Source organism: Lepidochelys kempii, chromosome 5 (assembly GCF_965140265.1).
Source record: "Lepidochelys kempii isolate rLepKem1 chromosome 5, rLepKem1.hap2, whole genome shotgun sequence".
In the NCBI taxonomy this organism is placed as follows: domain Eukaryota; kingdom Metazoa; phylum Chordata; order Testudines; family Cheloniidae; genus Lepidochelys; species Lepidochelys kempii.
Window position 1 is genome coordinate 51,748,058 of NC_133260.1, and position 19,996 is coordinate 51,768,053.

General features: G+C 37.9%; 1 protein-coding gene across 6 annotated transcripts in view; it reads left to right on the forward strand.

Annotated features, from left to right (window-relative positions):
• The window catches only part of MSH3 (mutS homolog 3), a 190,218-nt gene that overhangs the window by 111,454 nt on the left and 58,768 nt on the right, over window positions 1-19,996 (forward strand). For all 6 annotated transcript variants that reach the window (XM_073344375.1, XM_073344373.1, XM_073344377.1 and 3 more), the window contains 5 exons: window positions 1,379-1,443; window positions 2,883-2,999; window positions 7,925-8,032; window positions 11,683-11,797; window positions 16,953-17,110. In XM_073344375.1, coding sequence (XP_073200476.1) covers window positions 1,379-1,443; window positions 2,883-2,999; window positions 7,925-8,032; window positions 11,683-11,797; window positions 16,953-17,110 — 563 coding nt within the window. The remainder of the gene's footprint in view (window positions 1-1,378; window positions 1,444-2,882; window positions 3,000-7,924; window positions 8,033-11,682; window positions 11,798-16,952; window positions 17,111-19,996) is intronic.

Sequence of the window (19,996 nt, forward strand, 5' to 3'; positions counted from 1 at the left end):
TATTTAAGTGTCAGATATGCTAAACATTCATATGCCCCTTCATGCTTGGACTTGTAGGTTGCACTATCTTTTGTTCATCTTTTTTGCAGAGCAAATATTTGTAATAAAAATAATATAAAATGAGCACTGTACACTTTGTGTTCTTGGTGAGCTTATGAGTGAAAAGAAGGGAGAGTTGGGGTGGTGGTTGGCGAGGCAAGTGGAGTTAGGGAAAGGATTTTTTTAAGATGGGAGAGACTAAAGCATGTCTGTATTGTTAGGGGAAAGAGCCAAAGATTAAAGAGAAGAGTATGGGAGGAGATGAGAATGGGATGGGTTGGGGTCCCTGGTGCAAGTGGAGAGGCTAGAGGAGAAGAACAGACGAGAATCTTCTGCATCTGTGACTGGAGAGGAGGAGGAGGAGAATGTTGCGGGGGGAGAAGTGAGGAAACCCAAGTGTGGGAGAAGGTCACTTCACATATTGTCTATTTTTGTCATGAAAAAATTGGCAACATTTTGATTTCAATGAATTGGCATTTTCCAATGGGAAAACATTCCTTTGAAAAATTTCCAACCAGCTCTAGTTGTCATTGGGTTAAGGGGACACAGCTTCAAGTTATTATACTGAAATGTTCTCCTCTTCCTTTTATCCCTGTGCTGTACTTGGGTCCTATGAATTTCTGCACACTCATTGACCACTGCCTTCAATTCTCAGTCGCCATGACCACAGCAAATATAGCTGCCTCAGTTTCTGACCCTTTCCTTACCCCATTGCCCACACTAAACCCTGTCTTCTGAATGCATTCCTTCACCAACTTCTCATTTACCCTGGTCGAAGACTCCTACTTAGAAAGTAATCTCTTTAAATTGGATTGTATTTGATATTTCAGGTTAGTGTGAGTGGGAAGATGGTGAGGAGTTTATGAATCCCTGTTAGTTGTAGACCTATCGCTGAGGGTTTCTAAACACAGTATCCCATCAGAATAGGGGCATTTGCAGTAGCCAGTCAGAGTAAAGGGCTTGCATAAATCCACTCTATAGAGAAATAATTGTGCATGGATTATGCAGGAATTTAGCCTCTGGCTAGTTAATGGCCATCAGGTATTCAGAGAAAAGGGATTTGTTTTGAGAATGGAGTGAGGGGAGAATGAAAAAAGATAACTTGTTTGTGCAGACCACAGTCATACAGGATGTTTTCTTCAAAATCTCCCCAGTTTGAATATATTTGGGGCGCTGGGCTGTGTCGTCTTAAGCATGTGGACATAGTTCATCATAACTGTGAACGCTACCAAGAGTCAAATGCTATTACTTGCACACAGACATTTTTGTGTATGAAGAACTTGGTTGAATAGTCTAATAATCACATCTTTAATGTGTAAACATTTTTTATTTATTTTAGTTTCTGATAGAAGTCAAGAATTCACTCTTATCTTCTGTACCCTCTGATTGGGTTAAAGTTGGTAGGTATGTAAAAATGTCTTTAATTTTTGTTTTATTCCAGCACATAGACAGAACTATAGTATAATTCTTCTTTTATTATTAAAATGTAGGTAGTATATATTTTTCTTTTTGCCCAACCTTTAAACAGTTTTAAAAAGCAATTAAACAAAAAAACCCTTTAATTCATACATTATAGTAAAGTCTGTAAAATACTGGGAAGTTGAGTTCCTGGAAGAAATGTTTAGCAGGATAGATCCTTAACAACAATTATGCTTGACTTTGGGAGGGAAAAAAAAAACCTCAATAGAAATTTGTGTGCAAGTTATTTTTCTTAATCTGTTTGTATTACATAATATATATGCTATGCATGTGTGTGTCTATATACAGTATCCTATTCACATAATCATGGTGGGTTTTATATTTATTCAGAGCTATAACCGTAGCCATCTAAAGATATGACATTTGTGTATCTGAATGAAGTCATTGTCATTAAAATGTTATTTTACACTCATGTATACAAACCTTGCTTGTTTTGTTGATTGTTACATAAGAATTGCTTTAGCTATTTGGGGGCGAAGGAGGAGGGATTCTGGTAGATGAGATGACGATTGGCTGGATGATCTAATTGGCTTTTTTCTTCTCTGACTTCTGGTTTATTATTTAAATAGTGTGTTGAGCACCTTAAAAATGAAAAATGTAATATGTGATCACAATTGCACAGATAACTAGCAAGGTCACTTAACACTTCAATGCTCAAGGTAATCGAGAGAGGGATAATATTCTTTAATATTATCTAACCCAGTAATAGGCATAATAAAGCATGCTCCAGTTATGTGCTGTTAGGCTATTGGTTTACGGAAGAGCAACAATAAGAAAAGTATATACAGTAGTCCATAACTAATGTTTTGAACAATAAATTATTGTAACTGTAACTTGCGAGATAATGTGTGCTAATGTCAAAAAAGAAATTTTTTTTTTAAGTGTCCCAAATCAAACTAACATTCATGCAAGACACAGCCTGTGTTTACTAACTTTGCCTTAGGCTACCAATAAGTCTTCCTCAGTGAGGTCATCATTGTGAAATTATTTGATGTTTGTTATAAGTACAATCACTATTAGTCACAAAAAGTCACCCGTTTTTGCTTTTTTAAAGATGATAAACCTCTGTTGCTAAGCAGAATATTGTATGCCATGCTCTTTGGCCATTTATATTACGTTCTGAAATGTATTTCAAAAGCTTTCTGCACTGACTGCACCATAGTAACCAAGTACTTCATTTACTATAAAGATTATTGGAATCAACAGAGTTCAGCAGTACAATAATAGAACATGCATTTTTTTTACATCTATTTATTTTCAAGGCTCACAGAGAATAAGAAAGCTAGTCTAATTTTCCATGTTGATGATGTAACTGATTGCTTAGTAACCTTGATTTCCTATTTGGCTTTTTTTCTCTCTTCTAGCACAAAAGCTGTCAGCCGTTTCCACTCTCCTTTTATTGTAGAAAATTACAGACATCTGAATCAGCTCCGGGAGCAGCTAGTCCTCGACTGCAACACTGAATGGCTAAATTTTTTAGAGTGAGTTTACAATGAAAAGTAGAATCTGATGGGTTTTTTGTTTTTGGTTTGTTTGGGTTTTTTGTTTTTGGTTTTGTTTTTTTTGCTAGCTATGAAAGCAAGAAAAGAAAATGTTTCTCAAAATGAAAAGAAGAAATTGCTGATTAGTTTCTCATAAGGCAGTCTACAAGAAATCTAAACTAAAATATGGTCCTAAATTTAAAGCTCTTAAAATAAAATTTTTATAAAACCTAAGACTAACAGGAATGTTTCCTCAGTATTTTAAATTCCAATGAAATCAGTTTTTGAACAAATCAAATACTGGGGAGCTATGTTGAAACCTAAATATTGCAGCACTAAGGACTTGAAAGGTGCAACTGATTACAAAAGAAAGTGAAACTGACTTTAGTGATTTTATTGTTCAAGTTCAAAGTAACTGAAAAAGAAAACAAAGGTCATTCATTGTAACAAGCAAATTGAATTTTTAATATTTTTTCACTTTAATAGTCATAAATGTGACATAGGTAAAGACATTTGTTTGTAATGTACGATTTTTAAGCTGAATGTCCTTTTAAAACATTATATTCAAATACTGCCTGAATTCTTCATTAAGTGTCTCATTATTGAAGAATTAAGGCATAATTCGCTGTAACATGTAATAATACTGATACTTTTCTGTGTTGAGGATGTTCAGAATATCCACAGTCAGTGTCTCAAATAATTGTTCAGATTCTGTGCAGGCATACATCTTGGATTTTAACCATTTTATTATCTGTAACTGTGCTTTCATTAGAAACATTATTTCAGTAATATTGCCCCCTCACTACTTGCATATGATAGAAGTTTTATATCTAGATAGAGTTTACCCAAATTGTTCTTTGTTTTCTCAAAAGTGGGCTTTGAATTTCGTAGCAGTTTAAAATAGGGCTGTCAAGCAATTAAAAAAAGTTAATTGCGTGATTAATTGCATTGTTAAACAATAATAGAATACTATAGCGGGGTGGTCACCCCACTTCGGCTCAGAAGTGGTTAAAAGCCAGCCCTTGGAGAGGGCTGGGGCCTAGAAAAAAGCCTAGTCTGATTGGGGAAACAGCCACAGATGGGGCCACACCCCAGTCAGGCCACAGCTGGCCCTATAAAAGGGCTGTGAGCCAGGAGCTCAGGCAGACTGTCTCTCTAGTGAAAAGGACCTGGCTGCCTGGGAGAAAAGGGTACCTGGAGTAGAGCAGGGCTGCGGAAAGGCCAGAGGAGCTGGGGAGCTCCAGCCTGGAAATCCTCCAGGCCTTGCTAAAGGCCAGGAAAGGTACTGGGGCTACAGAGGTGTAGGCTGGGAATAGGCAAAGGCTGATGAGTGGTTTACAGACTGCAGTCTGCCCCAGTGAGCGGGGCTAGATGGTGACTGGCAGTAGCCACTGAGGCAACTTGGGGATAGAGGGTTGGGGGTTCCCTGAGTGGGGAGACCCAGATTGTCGGCTACTGCTGGGGGGTAGAACCCTGATGTAGAGGGGCACTGGGGTTCGGGAGGGACACGGGGGGGCCAGTGGCAGGCAAGACACTGGCCTGCAGAGAGTGCTCTGGGCTAGAAGAGCTAATTCCCAAGACAACCAGCAGGAGACGTCGCACCGGTGAGTCATCACCTCGCTACAAATACCACTTAAATATTTTTGGATGTTTTCTACATTTTCAAATATTTTGATTTCAATTACAACATAGAATACAAAGTGTACAGTGCTCACTTCATATTTATTTTTGATTACAAGTATTTGCACTGTAAAAAAAACAAAAGAAATAGTATTTTTCAGTTCACCTAATACAAATACTGTAGTGCAATCTCTTTATTATGAAAGTTGAACTTACAAATGTAGAATTATGTACAAACAAAACTGCTTTCAAAAATAAAACAATTTACAATTTTAGAGCCTGCATGTCCACTCAGTCCTACTTCTTGTTCAACCAATCGCTAAGAGAAACAAGTTTGTTTCCATTTGCAGGATGTAATACTGCCCACCTCTTATTTACAATATCACCTGAAAGTAAGAACAGGCCTTCTTATTGTATTGTTGTAGCCGGTGTCACCAGATATTTATGTGCCAGATGTACTAAAGATTCATAAGCTTCAACCACCATTCCAGGGGACATGCTTCCATGCTGATAACGAGTTATACTCTATAACAGTCCACAGCAGTGCAGACTGACGCATGTTCATTTTAATTATCTGAGTCAGATGTCACCAGCAGAAGATTGATTTTCTTTTTTGGTGATTTGGGTTCTATAGTTTCCGCATCAGAGTGTTGCTCTTTTAAGACTTCTGAAAGCATGCTCCACACCTCGTCCCTCTCAGATATTGGAAGGCACTTCAGGTTCTTAAACCTTGGGTCAAGTGTTGTAGCTATCTTTCTAAATCTCACATTGGTACCTTTGTGTTTTGTCAAATCAGCAGTGAAAGTGTTCTTAAAATGTACATGTGCTGGGTCATCATCCAAGACTGCTATAATATGAAATATGTGGCAGACTGTGGGTAAAACAGAGCAGGAGACATATAATTCTCCCCCCAAGGAGTTCAGTAACACATTTAATTAATGCATTTTTTTTTTTTTTTAACAAGCATCATCAGCATGGAAGCATGTCTTCTGGAATGGTGGCCAAAGCGTGAAGGGGCACACAAATGTTTAGCATATCTGGCAAGTAAATACCTTGCAATGCTGGCTACAAAAGTGCCTTGCAAATGCCTGTTCTCACTTTCTGGTGATGTAAATAAGAAGAGGGCAGCATTATCTTCTGTAAACATGAACAAACTTGTTTGTCTTAGTGATTGGCTGAACAAGAAGTAGGACTGAGTGGACTTGCAGGCTCTGAAGTTTTACATTGTTTTGTTTGAGTGCAGTTATGTAACAAATTACATTTGTAAGTTGCATTTTCACGGCAAAGAGATTGCACTACAGTACTTATATGAGGTGAATTGAAAAATACTATTTATCATTTTTACAGTGCAAATATTTGAATAAAAAACTTCAATTTCAATTATAACAGAATACAATGTATATGAAAATATAAAAAAAATCTGAAATATTTAATAAATTTCAATTGGTATTCTATTGTTTAACAGTGCAATTAAAACTGCGATTAATCGTGATTAACTTTTTAATCACGATTAATTTTTTGAGTAAATCGTGTGAGTTAACTGCGATTAATTAACAACCCTAGTTTAAAAGTGATTTTTCCAACTTTTTTGCTTAAACCTCTTTGGACAGTGATTGGATTCACATCCTTTTTGCCATAAGCCTCTTAACTTTGGTTCTCATCTGTGGAGTTTAGGTATTTTCTTTTATGAGCCATTTTTAATTTTTTGAGTTCTTCCCCTTCAAATTGTCTTCCACTTCGGTGAATTTCCCACATTTGCTGCTAGAGCAGTATAGAGATGGGGAAAATGAGAGTTACTTTGTCGGAGACAATCTTTCATTTTTTGAGTTTTTTCTTCCCTCAGCATGTTTTGTTTCCCTTATGTTTCCAATTTTACAAGTAGAACTGTAGATACCTTTAAATCTTAGAATCATAGAATATCAGGGTTGGAAGGGACCCCAGAAGGTCATCTAGTCCAACCCCCTGCTCGAAGCAGGACCAATTCCCAGTTAAATCATCCCAGCCAGGGCTTTGTCAAGCCTGACCTTAAAAACCTCTAAGGAAGGAGATTCTACCACCTCCCTAGGTAACGCATTCCAGTGTTTCACCACCCTCTTAGTGAAAAAGTTTTTCCTAATATCCAATCTAAACCTCCCCCACTGCAACTTGAGACCATTACTCCTTGTTCTGTCATCTGCTACCATTGAGAACAGTCTAGAGCCATCCTCTTTGGAACCCCCTTTCAGGTAGTTGAAAGCAGCTATCAAATCCCCCCTCATTCTTCTCTTCTGCAGGCTAAACAATCCCAGCTCCCTCAGCCTCTCCTCATAACTCATGTGTTCCAGACCCCTAATCATTTTTGTTGCCCTTCGCTGGACTCTCTCCAATTTATCCACATCCTTCTTGAAGTGTGGGGCCCAAAACTGGACACAGTACTCCAGATGAGGCCTCACCAATGTCGAATAGAGGGGAACGATCACGTCCCTCGATCTGCTCGCTATGCCCCTACTTATACATCCCAAAATGCCCTTGGCCTTCTTGGCAACAAGGGCACACTGCTGACTCATATCCAGCTTCTCGTCCACTGTCATCCCTAGGTCCTTTTCCGCAGAACTGCACTTATCCTTATTGAACCTCATCAGATTTCTTTTGGCCCAATCCTCCAATTTGTCTAGGTCCTTCTGTATCCTATCCCTCCCCTCCAGCGTATCTTCCGACTATAAATTAATTAACTGGAAAGGAAAGAAATGTATTGAGGCTAAGGGAGTGAGTCTACTGAAAACTTTGTCTTTGGCCTCTGTTAACTTCATACATGTATTGAAGGAACTGTACTCAGAAAGGGAAATGAAATTATGAACTTTCTATGGTGAAGAGCCTTGTTTTCTAAGAGACCTTGGAGAGCTCCTGTGTCAGAGCACTTTTTTGATTTTTTCCTTACAATAACTTACAGTTGAAGTGAGTGACTGAGTTCAGTCAGCCACTGTGATAAACAGGAACATTTTTGTGGAGTCCCTTAGGCAGCAGGGATCAGCTGCAGACCCTTTATATACAAGTTAATTAATTTCAGTTTGCCTTCCTTTTAATGGGCAGAAATAATGCAGGGTTACACTATGAATATAAAGTTCATCATGATTAAGATTGAGTTCCACATTAGAAGTTTGACAAACTGCTGGGAGATTTGATTTTAGTCTAATTTTAATACCATAAGAGCCCTGTGAGAGCCAAGCAAAGGCTATATTTTGACAATACATGTCAAAATACGGATTCATATGAAGTTATTTATTTATTTTTGTTCATTATTTTCTCCCTTCTCTACATATATATAGTCATTTTAGTGAATATTATCACTCTGTGTTGAAGGCGGTTGGGCATCTAGCAACTATTGACTGCATTTTCTCATTGGCCAAGGTTGCTAAACAAGGAGACTATTGCAGGTAATCAGTTTTAAACTGTTTATTGATTTAAAAGGCAGAATATTAAAATAAGCTTTGATCTGGTGTACTTAGCACAGTAAAATGTACTGTTAAATATGTTGATAGTACTGTAAGTTTCAGCATTGTTTTACAAACATAGACTAAGGCATGGTCTCAACCCTGATGAGTTTACCATGTAAATTATATAATGCAAAGACAACAACAAGTTTTTAGAAAGATTTGCATTTTGTCAACAACAATTTACTCATACGTACATAGTTCCATTGTCTTCAAATGAAGTGTTCAGTGTGTCAAATTAAACTTGTATAAATCTGTGTAGGATTGGGGCCAAAGCTTTATGCTTCCATGGAGTAGGTCCTGAAATGTCTACAGTGCTGATCAGTTTTCAGTCTGTTTCAATTTAGTAGACCTCAGCTGACATACCAAATAACACCTTTGCTAAAACTCCCAATATTGGCTTAAAGCAATGTTCCCTCAAATTTTTTATATCCATGTGCAGAATGAATTTTGTTGGTGCACCAATAGGGAGGTGATATTTTGTGGCGGGGGTGGGGCCGAGGGGTTTGGATTGTGGGAGGGGGTTTAGGGCTGGGATGCAGGCTCTGGGGTGGGGCCATGGATGAGGGGTTTGGAGTGCAGGGGGCTCAGGGCTGTGGCAGAGGGTTGGGGTGTGGGGTGAGGGCTCCAGTTGGCGGTGCGGGTTCTGGGGTGGGGCTGGGAATGAGAAATTTGGGGGGCAGGATGCCCTGCGGCTAGGGCCAGAGGATTCCTCCCAGCCCTCTCCCCGCCAGCAGCAGCCCCAGGGATTCCTCCCAGCTCTCTCCCTGTCTGCAGCAGCCCTGGGGCTGGGGCGAGAGGATTCCTTCCAGCCCTCTCTCTGCCAGCAGCAGCTCCACGGCTGGAGCCAGAGGACTCCCCCCAGCCTTCTCCCCGCTGGCAGGAGCTTTGGGGCCAGGGAGGAGGCCAACGGCAGCCCTGGCCTGCACGCCCCAACTTTCTCCCCTCCCTGCCAGGCCCCTGTTACTGCACGCTTGCAAGGCTCTTTATAGCCTGCTGCAGTGCTGTGTGCCTCAGAGGGAACTTAGGTATAAAGCTGAGTAAATATGAAGAGAGAGAATTTTGTTCACTTGTTCTTATAAGACCGTTTTATTATGTTTAGAATACAAAAAATTTTGATCTTTGTCTTTTTAGTACTAACATTTCTATAAAAACTAATATTTGCAGATGATGATTTCCACAGACTATATGAGAGCTTTGTGTTTCAACCTGTTAGTCCTAATATTTATCAGCCCACAAATTTTCCCTTCTGTTGATGGCTTGTGGTTTGTATACCCACATAAAACTTTACTTCTGCATAGGAAAGGCATTTGAGAAAATACAAAGCTTCGTGGAAACAACTAAGAGTAAAACAAAAATATTTTTAGCTAAATAATTTTCTGTTACGTGATTTGTCTTGATTTCCAAAATATTCTAAACATATTCTATACATTTACTAGTTTACTACTATACTAATTAAATTAGGTATACACTGGAAATCATTGCAATAGAGTACTTTTCCAAGTCTTACTGAAGGAATAAATAATGTTATTGGGAGATATTGTAACAGTTGGATATATTAAACAATTAAAATATATTTTACTTAATATTATTTAACTGCAATAAAATTATAGGTAAATGGTTAAACTGTGAGCTGGCTTCACCTGCAAGCTATTAGAAAATTGCATTAGAACAAAGTAGAGCCCTTTGGAAGTATATTTAAATGTGTGTCGTGTAGGTGAAGTCAGTTTTCTCTCTCTCTCTCTCTCTCTCTCTCTCTCTCTCTCTCTCTAATGTTGATCACTTTTGGACCTTTGAGAACTTTGCTTATCTTTGTCTACAGAGAATTGGTATCTTACTCCTGCATACTCAGATGAGAAAACAAACTAAAATCTGATTAATTCATTATGGGAACTTTAAATAATTCATCAAATATTAAACTGGCAGGGAGCAGGCCTATCAGTTAAGCTTCAGAAGGAATTACTACAATTCTCTAATGTGTTAACCCACAGGGAAGATGTCAATAATTAATTTTTGAGGGCTACTGAAAGAAAGTTTGGAATTTGTACCTTCACATTAGCTCACTTTAGCATTTCTGTGTTCGAATATTTTGGATATAATGTCTCTCTTGTGTTTCTATATTAATTTTCACAGACTGTAAATTTGCAGAATTTTAAGAAATTGGTTGTTGGTATAAGGATACTTTATTGCATTCCACTGTAAATTATTTAATTTTAAAAAACTTCAATGATTTCAATGAATGATTAGAAAAGTACAGTGAATTATTTTTTTCTAAAATTGTGTGTCATAATAGCACAACCAATTACAATTTGTTAGGCAGATTTACTTTTTTAAATTTAAAAATTTTACAATAATTTGAAAGTACATTATCAAACTATGAATCAGCATTTATGAATAATCCCTGTGAAAATATCTGACATAATAGAGAAGCCCATTCGCTGCTCTCTGAACTCTTTTTGATAGTTGAAATGCTGCTACAGCTTTTTTTGGGTTGTTAATATTTTGTTAGATGTGTATGAATGTCCTTTGTCTTATGACTACAGAGGTGTTAACTGCCCACTTCACCTCGAGTGGTATTTTACAATATGTTAACTCCTTATGCTGAACAATCTGTTCTACCTTGTATTTAGCTGTGACGCCCTGAGGGCAAGTCTACACTACAAAATTAAATCAATTTAAGTTAGATTGCGTTACAGCCACCACAGTAATTAAATCGTCTCTTCGTGTCTAGACTACGCTCCTTCTGTTGGTGCGGATCTTTACCAGGAGTGCTTGCACTGACTTAAGTTGGGCATTGTGGGGCACTGACAGCCAGAGCCTCGCTGCCCTGCCTGTCAGCCCCAGGGCAGCAGGGCTGCAGCTGTTAGCACTGAGCGGCAACAGGTGATGTAAGCAAGCCACTGTCTATACAGACACGGTGTTGACCTATCTACATCAACTTAAGCGCTATACCTCTTGTGGAGATTGAGTTATTAAGTGCGTGTAGTGGGAGGGACGTTTTAGTGTAGACGCTTACAGAGTTAGGTCAATGTAAATTGTCTTATGACAACCTAATTCTGTAGGCTAGACCAGGCCTAAATTATATTAACATACAGTCACCGCAGTAATTAAATCGCTTGTGCATGTCCACGTTATACTCCTTGTGTCAGCGATGCACGTCCTCACTAGAAGCGCTTGCTTTAATGCAGAGGGCAGTGCGCCATGGGTAGCTATTCCACTGTGCAACTCACCACCATCTAGTGCAAGGAGTTTTGGGAATTGTTTGTAGTGCTTCATGGGAGCACATGAGTTGCACAGGGTTGACTGGGAACATGGTTTCAGTTCCCATGTCCCATCATGCATTTTTCTCCATCCCATAATTTTATCTGCATCCCATAATGTTTCATGCCTCTTTTAAAAAGTTCCCCAAACCCACACATCTGCCATCTGTGTGAGAATCATGGATTCTGCACTAGAATTCATTTTTCAGCTGTTGATGGTTTATTGAAAAGATATCTGTATGCTGTTTAGAATGCCTTCCCTAAAATTCATCATGATATGCTTAAATAATTAAATGTAATGAACAGTGTACTAACATCATCTTCTTTGTGCAGACCAGTTGTGCAAGATAAAGGGAAAAAAATAATAATAAAAAATGGCAGACACCCTGTGATTGATGAACTGCTAGGAGAACAAGATCAGTATGTTCCAAACAGCACCAACCTAGCCGTAAGTATGGGACTATAATGAGGAATTGAATAGCAATCAAGAGAAGGATTCTAGAATTTGTTCTGGTCCAGGAAATTAAATAAATAAATTTAATTATACAGATGGCTGCTTGCTTGCATTTCAGAAGATATCTCTTGAATCCATGTCCACATCTGTTTTGCCACATTGCTTGATTATCAACGTTTTGCTGATTTCATACAGCAAGTTGCACACTTCAACAACATCATTCAGACTAGTGGCACAAACAAATTGAAAAGGTGACCTCAAAAGACAGTATGATTAGGGTTGGGAAAACGAGAATTTAAGTGGTTATTCTAAGGAACATAAGCATTATTACAAAAGATTTGTATTAACATACAGCTAATGCAGAAAAATGTTAGCTCATATTTTTATTTTATATGGATATTTCTGAGAAACATATGTATTATGATTTTGGTGGTGGGGAGGGACGTGTTAAGTTGTTCTGAGAAACTGAAATCTCTCTCAGGAATTGCAGGGTCTTTTAATCCTTGCCACTAAATATTCACCTCAAATTTTTTTTGTAATATTACACTTCTGCTTTGTACAAACAGAAAAAAATACTTTCAACCTACTTCTGAACATCGGCTGCCTTTGCATACTTTATTTTTCTATGTTTATTGTAGGTGTTGATATGGAGCTGTTGCTATGGTAAAATATATTCTACTTTGTATTGCATACATTTACATACAAATTATTTTTCAAAGCTATTATAGAATGTTGATATAAAAGTGTTGTATGTTGCTTCAGTGCAAAATGAACGTTAAAAAATTCTTCCGCAACTCAGAACAAATTACAAATGGTATTTCCAAAAAATCTGGCATTTTATTCAATAATCATCTTAGTTTTCTGTTAGCCATGTTCTAATGTTATAATTTAGCAACTCATATGTTACAGAAACAATAGATAAAATCTGGGTGATATTGACATAATCAGTGTTGATTCTAGTGTTTCCAGCTCTCTTTACTTTTCTATGGTTGGTGAGTCGAAACCTAGTTCATCAAAATGCTTCTAGTTTCAAATAAAACAGTTTGAATCATCAGGAGAACATGCCTGCAGAAATGCCTTCAACTATATTTTTTTACCTGCCTGAAACTATTGCTAGAGCCTTTCTATCAGGGCCATAACATGAACATGTCCCCTTTCCCCTTGATATCCTCTTAAAAATGTTCATGAACTAGATTCTTCCTATGTATCAAGTTTGTGATAGGACTTCAAACCTAAAAGTTGGTTTTATTACTTCAAAACATATTTGTGTAAACAAGCTATTTCTTCTACAGGCTGGGAAATAAGGAATAGAGATGTATCCATTTTTAAATATTTGTGTGGTGGTCAGATATTATGATGGGAGTCCTAGAAGTACCCCGATAGGTATTATATTTGCTCTGTTCTTTCTTTATGTACAGAAAAAGGGATATCTCTTGAAAAATCCAAATTAAAAATAGCAATTATGAGAATTCTAGACTCTTTATTAGGAGAAGAATTAAGTCTAAGTGTTAATCACTGGACAAATTTTAAAATACTGACTAAGTTATAGAACTGTGAATACTTTAAAAGCTGTTCCAAATGTACCAATACTGTCAGGATAGTCCTTATGAAAGAAGAAATATTAGTGTTATAATATAGTCAGTCCAGCTGGGGGAAAGCTGAGAGATGCAGAGGAGTAGACAGATTGGACAGACACATTCTTTTGGGGAAAGTTTATTAAAGGGGCTACTTTAGATCTAGTAAAGAGGAGAGGATAGAACTTGATGAAGTACAGGTAGGAACTGAAGAGAAACTGCCAAACAAAGAGTCCCCTTCAGTTATATCACATGAAGGCAGACAACTAAATATTGATACATTTGATAAATTCTTGTACACAAATACTAGAAGTTTAAATACTAAGATGGGTAAGATGGGTAACTTGCCTGGTATTAAATGAGGATATTAATATAATAGGCATCCCAGTAACTTGGTGGAATGATAATGGGATGCAGTAATATCAGGGTACACAATATATAAGAATGATAGAGTAGGTTTTATAGGTGAGGGAATGGGACTTTATGTGAAAGAAAGCATAGAGTCAAATACAGTAAAAATCTTAAATGAATCATATTTCAATGGATAGAAATTCCATGCTTGAATAATAAAAGTATAGCAGTAGGAATATCCTATCAACCACCTGACCACGATGGTGACAGTGACTGTGAAATGCTCAGGGAGATGAGAGGCTACAAACCCACACAAAAAAAACCCTGCCATAAAATCCACATATTGACTGGGAATGTCACCTCCGGATGGGATGCAGAGGTAAAATTTGTAGACACCATTAATGACTGCTACTTGAAGCGGCTAGTCCTGGATCCCACAAGGGGCTTGGTAATTCTTAAATTAGTCCTACGTGGTGCACAGTATCTGGTCCAGGAGGTTAATATAGCTGAACCACTCAGAAATAACAGTCATAATATAATTAAATGTAAGGGTGTGGAGGAGAAATACCAAAGAAACCCACCACAGCAGCATATAACCTGATAAAGAGGAACTACAAAAAAATGAGGAAGCTATGAAAATTAAAAGGAACAGTAAAAAGGGTGAAATGCCTGCAAACTGCATTTGAAACTATTTGAAAATACGATAATAGAGGCTCAAACTAAATGTATTCCCCAAATTAAAGAAAACAGTAATACAAGAACTATACAAATGCCACTATGGCTAAACAGCAGAGTAATGGAGGTAGTTAGAGGCAAAAAGGCATCCTGTAAAAATTGGAAGTCAGATCCTACTGAGGAAAATAGAAAGGAGCATAAACTCTGGCAAGTCAAGTGTAAAAGTATAATTAGGCAGTCCAAAAAAGAATTTGAAGAGCAATTTAGCAAAAGACACAAACTAACAGCAAAGGTGGTTGTTGTTGTTTTTTTAAAGTACATCAAGAAGCAGAAAGTCTGCCAAACAGTCAGTGGGGCCACTGGATGATCAAGGTGCTAAAAGTACATTCAAGGAAGACAGGGCCGTTGCAGAGAAATGAATTCTTTGCATTGGTGTTCACTGCAAAGAATGTGGGGGAGATTCCCACACCTGAGCCATTCTTTTAGGTGACAGATATAAGGAACTATCCCAGATTGAGGTGTCAATAAAGGAGATTTTGGAACAAATTGGTAAATTAAACAGTAATAAGTGACAAGGCCCAGATGGTATTCACCCAAGAGTTCTGAAGGAACTCAAATATGAAATTGCAGATTTTTAAAATAGGTTCCAGCATTGATCCTGACAATAACTGACCAGTAAACCTAACATCAGTACCAGGCAAATTGGTTGAAACTAGAATGAAGAACATTATCTGATACATAGATGAACACAATATGTTGGGGAAGAGTCAACATGGTTTTGTAAAGTGAAATCATATCTCAGCAATCTGTTAGAATTCTTTGAGTGTGTCAGTAAGAATGTCGAACAGGGTGAGCCAGTGGATATAGTGTACTTGGACTTTCAGAAAGGCTTTGACAAGATCCCACACCAAAGGCTCTTAAGCAAAGTAAGCAGTCACAGGTTTAAAAAAAGAAGGTCCTCTCATGGATTAGTAGAAGATTAGAAATAAAGGATAGGAATAGATGGTCTGTTTTCATAGTGAAAAGAGACAAATAGTGCGGTCCTTAAGGATCTGTACTGGAACCAGTGCTGTTCAACATATTCATAAATGATCTGGAAAAAGGGGTAAACAGTGAAGTGGCAAAGTTTGCAGACAATACAAAATTACTCAAGATAGTTAAGACCAAAGCAGACTGCAAAGAGTTACAGAGGGATGTCACAAAACAGGGTGAGTAGGCAACAAAATGGAAAATGAAATTCAGTGTTGATAAGTGCAAAATTTGGAAAAAATAATCCCAACTAGACATACAAAATTATGCATTCTAAATTAGTTGTTACCACTCATGAAAGAGATCTTGGAGTAATTGTGGATAGTTCTCTGAAAACATTGACTCAGTGTGCAGTGGCATTCAAAAAACTAACAGAATATTAGGAACCATTAGGATAGGAATCGATGATGAACCAGAAATTATCATTATGCAACTATATAAATCCATGGTACGCCCACACCTGGAATAGTGCACACAGTTTTGGTCACCCATCTAAAAAATGATAGAATTGGAAAACATACAGAGAAGGGCAACACAAATGAATAGGGGTATGGAACAACTTCCATATGAGGATAAATTAAAAGGACTGTTCATCTTGAAAAGGAGACAACTAAGTGGGGGGCGCGGGGGATGAGAATATGATAGAGGTCTATGAAATCATGACTGGTATGGAGAAAATAAATAAGGCAGTGTTATTTACCCCTTGGCATAACACAAGAACCGTTGCTCACCCAATGAAATTAATAGGCAGCAGGTTGAAAACAAACAAAAGGAAGTATTACTTCACTCAACGCACAGTCATCCCGAGGAATTCATTGCCAAGGGATGTTGTGACGGCCAAAAGTGTAACTGGGTTCAAAAAAGAATTGGAAAGTTCATGGAGGATAGGTCCATCAGTGGTTGTCAGCCAAGATGGTCCAGAATGTAACCTCATGCCCTGGATGTCCCTAACCCTATGACGGCCAGAAGCTGGGGCTGGACCACTTGATGATTGTACTGTTCTGGTCATTTCCTCTGACACATCTGGCACTGGTCACTGTCGAAAGATAGGATACTGTGCTCGATAGACCATTGGTCTGACCAAGTATGGCCGTTCTAATGTTGTAGTAGTGGTTTGTAAAACATAGTGTTTTGCGCCATTACTGTAGTACTTTTGTATGGGATGGAAGGATAAATTTATAATCATATTAGAACATACAACCTTTTCAAGCACAGAGTCAACATTCTTATGAAATTAGGGGAATTCCCACTAGTGTCACACTGTACATGGAGCAACAAAAGTGGATATCCTATTAAATGGTTTCTTCAAAAAATTATTATTAGAAGTAAATAATGTTCTTTTTAAACTGCTGCTTCTTCCCCTCAGGAAAAGAACTTTATTATGTAGAAGGCATATTAAATACTGAGAACATACCCTTTGTACATACATCTCGTACATATCTCATTGTAAAGCATACTATCACTTAAATAAGCACTCCGTCTCAGTAGTGTATATTTAACAGCTGTTTTGCATTTTCCAGGGGGACAAAGAAAGGGTAATGATAATTACTGGACCCAACATGGGTGGAAAGAGCTCCTACATAAAACAAGTTGCACTGATCACGATCATGGCACAGATCGGTTCCTATGTTCCTGCAGAGGAGTCCACAGTTGGTGTTGTGGATGGTATTTTTACCAGGTAATCTATCAACTTTTTATGTTCTGGGGATGGAGGGTGGAATGGAATTACTGTAGCACAGATTTTGCACTGCAGAGTACAGTTTCATTATTTAATTTAGGAATACATATGCACTTATATTTTTCAAAATTATGTTATTTTTAAATGAATTATTCACTTTCTCATTTCTTACCCCTCAATAAAACATCCAACCAAAATGTCTAAACCTAAATGCCTAAAGTCTGAATCTTCAAACAGAATCTTTCTGGCTTAATTTTTAAAGGTGGTAGGCAGTTGCTACTTGCACTGAAGTGAATGGTAGTGGGAAATGCTAAGCATATCTGAAAATCATGCCAAGTATAGTGGTGTCTAAGTGTAGACAATCAAGTTTGGAAAATTTTGTCCCACATATTTTATGCCTTATCCTTGAGCCTACTACTCTACCTTACCTCATTTTAAAAAATTAGTCATTCCAGTTAAACTGGCACAAAATGACAGATTTGTTTAAAAAACAGTGCTGAATAAAGTTATAAGAACATTTACAAACCCCACATTTTTGTATTTTGTAGCTGTAATAGATTCTAGAAAACATCCTGCTGTGATTGTCTCCCTTTCCCCCCACTACCCCATTTCTTCCTCTCTCTCTTTGGTTCTCTCTCTCTCTCTCACACTGCAAAAAGGTAAGATTGCTGAAGCCATTTGAATTTAAATTTCAAAAAGAACATACTCCTCTGGGAGAGGTCTCTTCTATATAAACTCTCCTACTGCGGCATTTGAGTACCTTTTAGAGTTAGGAAAAACAAGGAGTCTGTGTTATCTATCAGTAATATTTTTATTGTATAAAAATGTTGCATTTTTATCTCATTGTTGTCATAGTTGGAAGGAACAACATATCACATGATACACTTTCATGCCAAGCAATCTAATGGATTAGAAAGCAATTTGTTACCTTACTGGAAGTTAATTGGAGTTGAAACATCAAAATAGCTATTAGCTGTCCTTTTCTTACCTGTTTTCTTATACTTAGAAACCTAAGGTCAAACTGTGTTATTAATCAACCTAATAAGCCTTTGCTGATAGGAAATTGAGATTTGTAAGGTATAGTATCTATTGCATTGGTAACAACGTTCCATTTAGAGAAGTTTTAAAGATTATTTTTGGCTTCCTGCATAATGGTATCTGAATGTACCAACCTTTTTTATTAGAGACACGGTGGGTGAAATATTGTAAAACCTCAGAGTTTCGAACACATGAGGAATGGAGGTTGTACGTAACTCTGAACAAAACATTATGGTGGTTCTTTCAAAAATTTACGACTGAATAATGATTTAATATAGCTTTGAAACTTTACTATGCAGAAGAAAAATGCTGCTTTTAACCATCTTAACTGTTTCTGTGCTTGTTTCATTTCAATTTTCTTACCTTGTCAATTTTTTTAAACTTTACCTTTTATGTTTTTTTAGAAGTTTACGTTTAACACAGTACTGTACTGTATTTGCTTTTTTGGGGGGCGGGCGTGTCTGCTGCTGCCTGATTGCATGCTTCCAGTTTCAAATGAGATGTGTGGTTGATCAGTCAATTCATAACTCTGGTGTTTGTAACTCTGAGGTTCTACTGTAATATCTTTTACTGGACCAACTTCTGTTGGTGAGGGAGACAAACTTTCAAGCTTATATAGAGCGCTTCTTCAGGTCTGGGAAATGTACTCAGAGTATTACAGCTAAATACAAGGTGGAACAGATTGTTTAGCATAAGTAGTTAAGATATTTCAAGGGAACATTCAAGGTGAAGTGGCCTGTTGACACCACTCCAGTCATAGGGGGAAAAGGAAGGCTGGGGTCAGAAGACAGCAAGGGAGATTGTTAGTGGTTATAGGTTGTTGTAATAAGTCATAAATCCAGTGTCTCTGTTCAGTCCATGATTTTTAATGTCTTAACAAAGTTATGACTTTAAGCTCCAAGGCTCGTCTTTTGAAAGTGCTGTGCAGGTTTCCTTTCAGGATGAAGACTGATACAGAGTGAAAATGTGTAAAATGTTCACCTGCAGGTGATGTGGTGTTTTTATGTTTTATCATTTTCCTGTGTGAGTTCATCTGAGGATGTAGTGATTGTCTTTTTTCACCCACATAGTTGTTAGGACATTTAGTGCACTGCATGAGGTATACCACATGTGCTCAGCGTGTATAGGGCCCATTGATCTTGAAAGGTGTGTTGTGGGGATCATAGAATATCAGGGTTGGAAGGGAGCTCCGGAGGTCATCTAGTCCAACCCCCTGCTCAAAGCAGGACCAATTCCCAATTAAATCATCCCAGCCAGGGCTTTGTCAAGCCTGACCTTAAAAACTTCTAAGGAAGGAGATTCTACCACCTCCCTAGGTAACGCATTCCAGTGCTTCACCACCCTCCTAGTGAAAAAGTTTTCCCTAATATCCAACCTAAACCTCCTCCACCACAACTTGAGACCATTACTCCTTGTTCTTTCATCAGCTACCACTGAGAACAGTCTAGATTCATCCTCTTTGGAACCCCCTTTCAGGTAGTTGAAAGCATCTTATCAAATCCCCCCTCATTCTTCTCTTCTGCAGACTAAACAATCCCAGTTCCCTCAGCCTCTCCTCATAAATCATGTGTTCCAGTCTGCTAATCATTTTTGTTATTGGATGTTGATCATTGTACCAGTGGAGCTATGTCTGCAGGTTTTGCATCTCTTGTTCTGGCTGGGTCTGTTGCCCCTTTGAGTCGGTGTGGGGAGCATGATTCTGATGATTAGCTTGGAGAGGTTGGAGGGTTGCTTGAGGGCCAGAAGAGGGGGTTCAGGAAAGATTTCAAGTATGGGTTGTAGTTTTTTGTTGATGCTCCGTCTGGGTTCCAGTGTGGGGTGGTGGATGACAACTACGTGTGCTGTCAG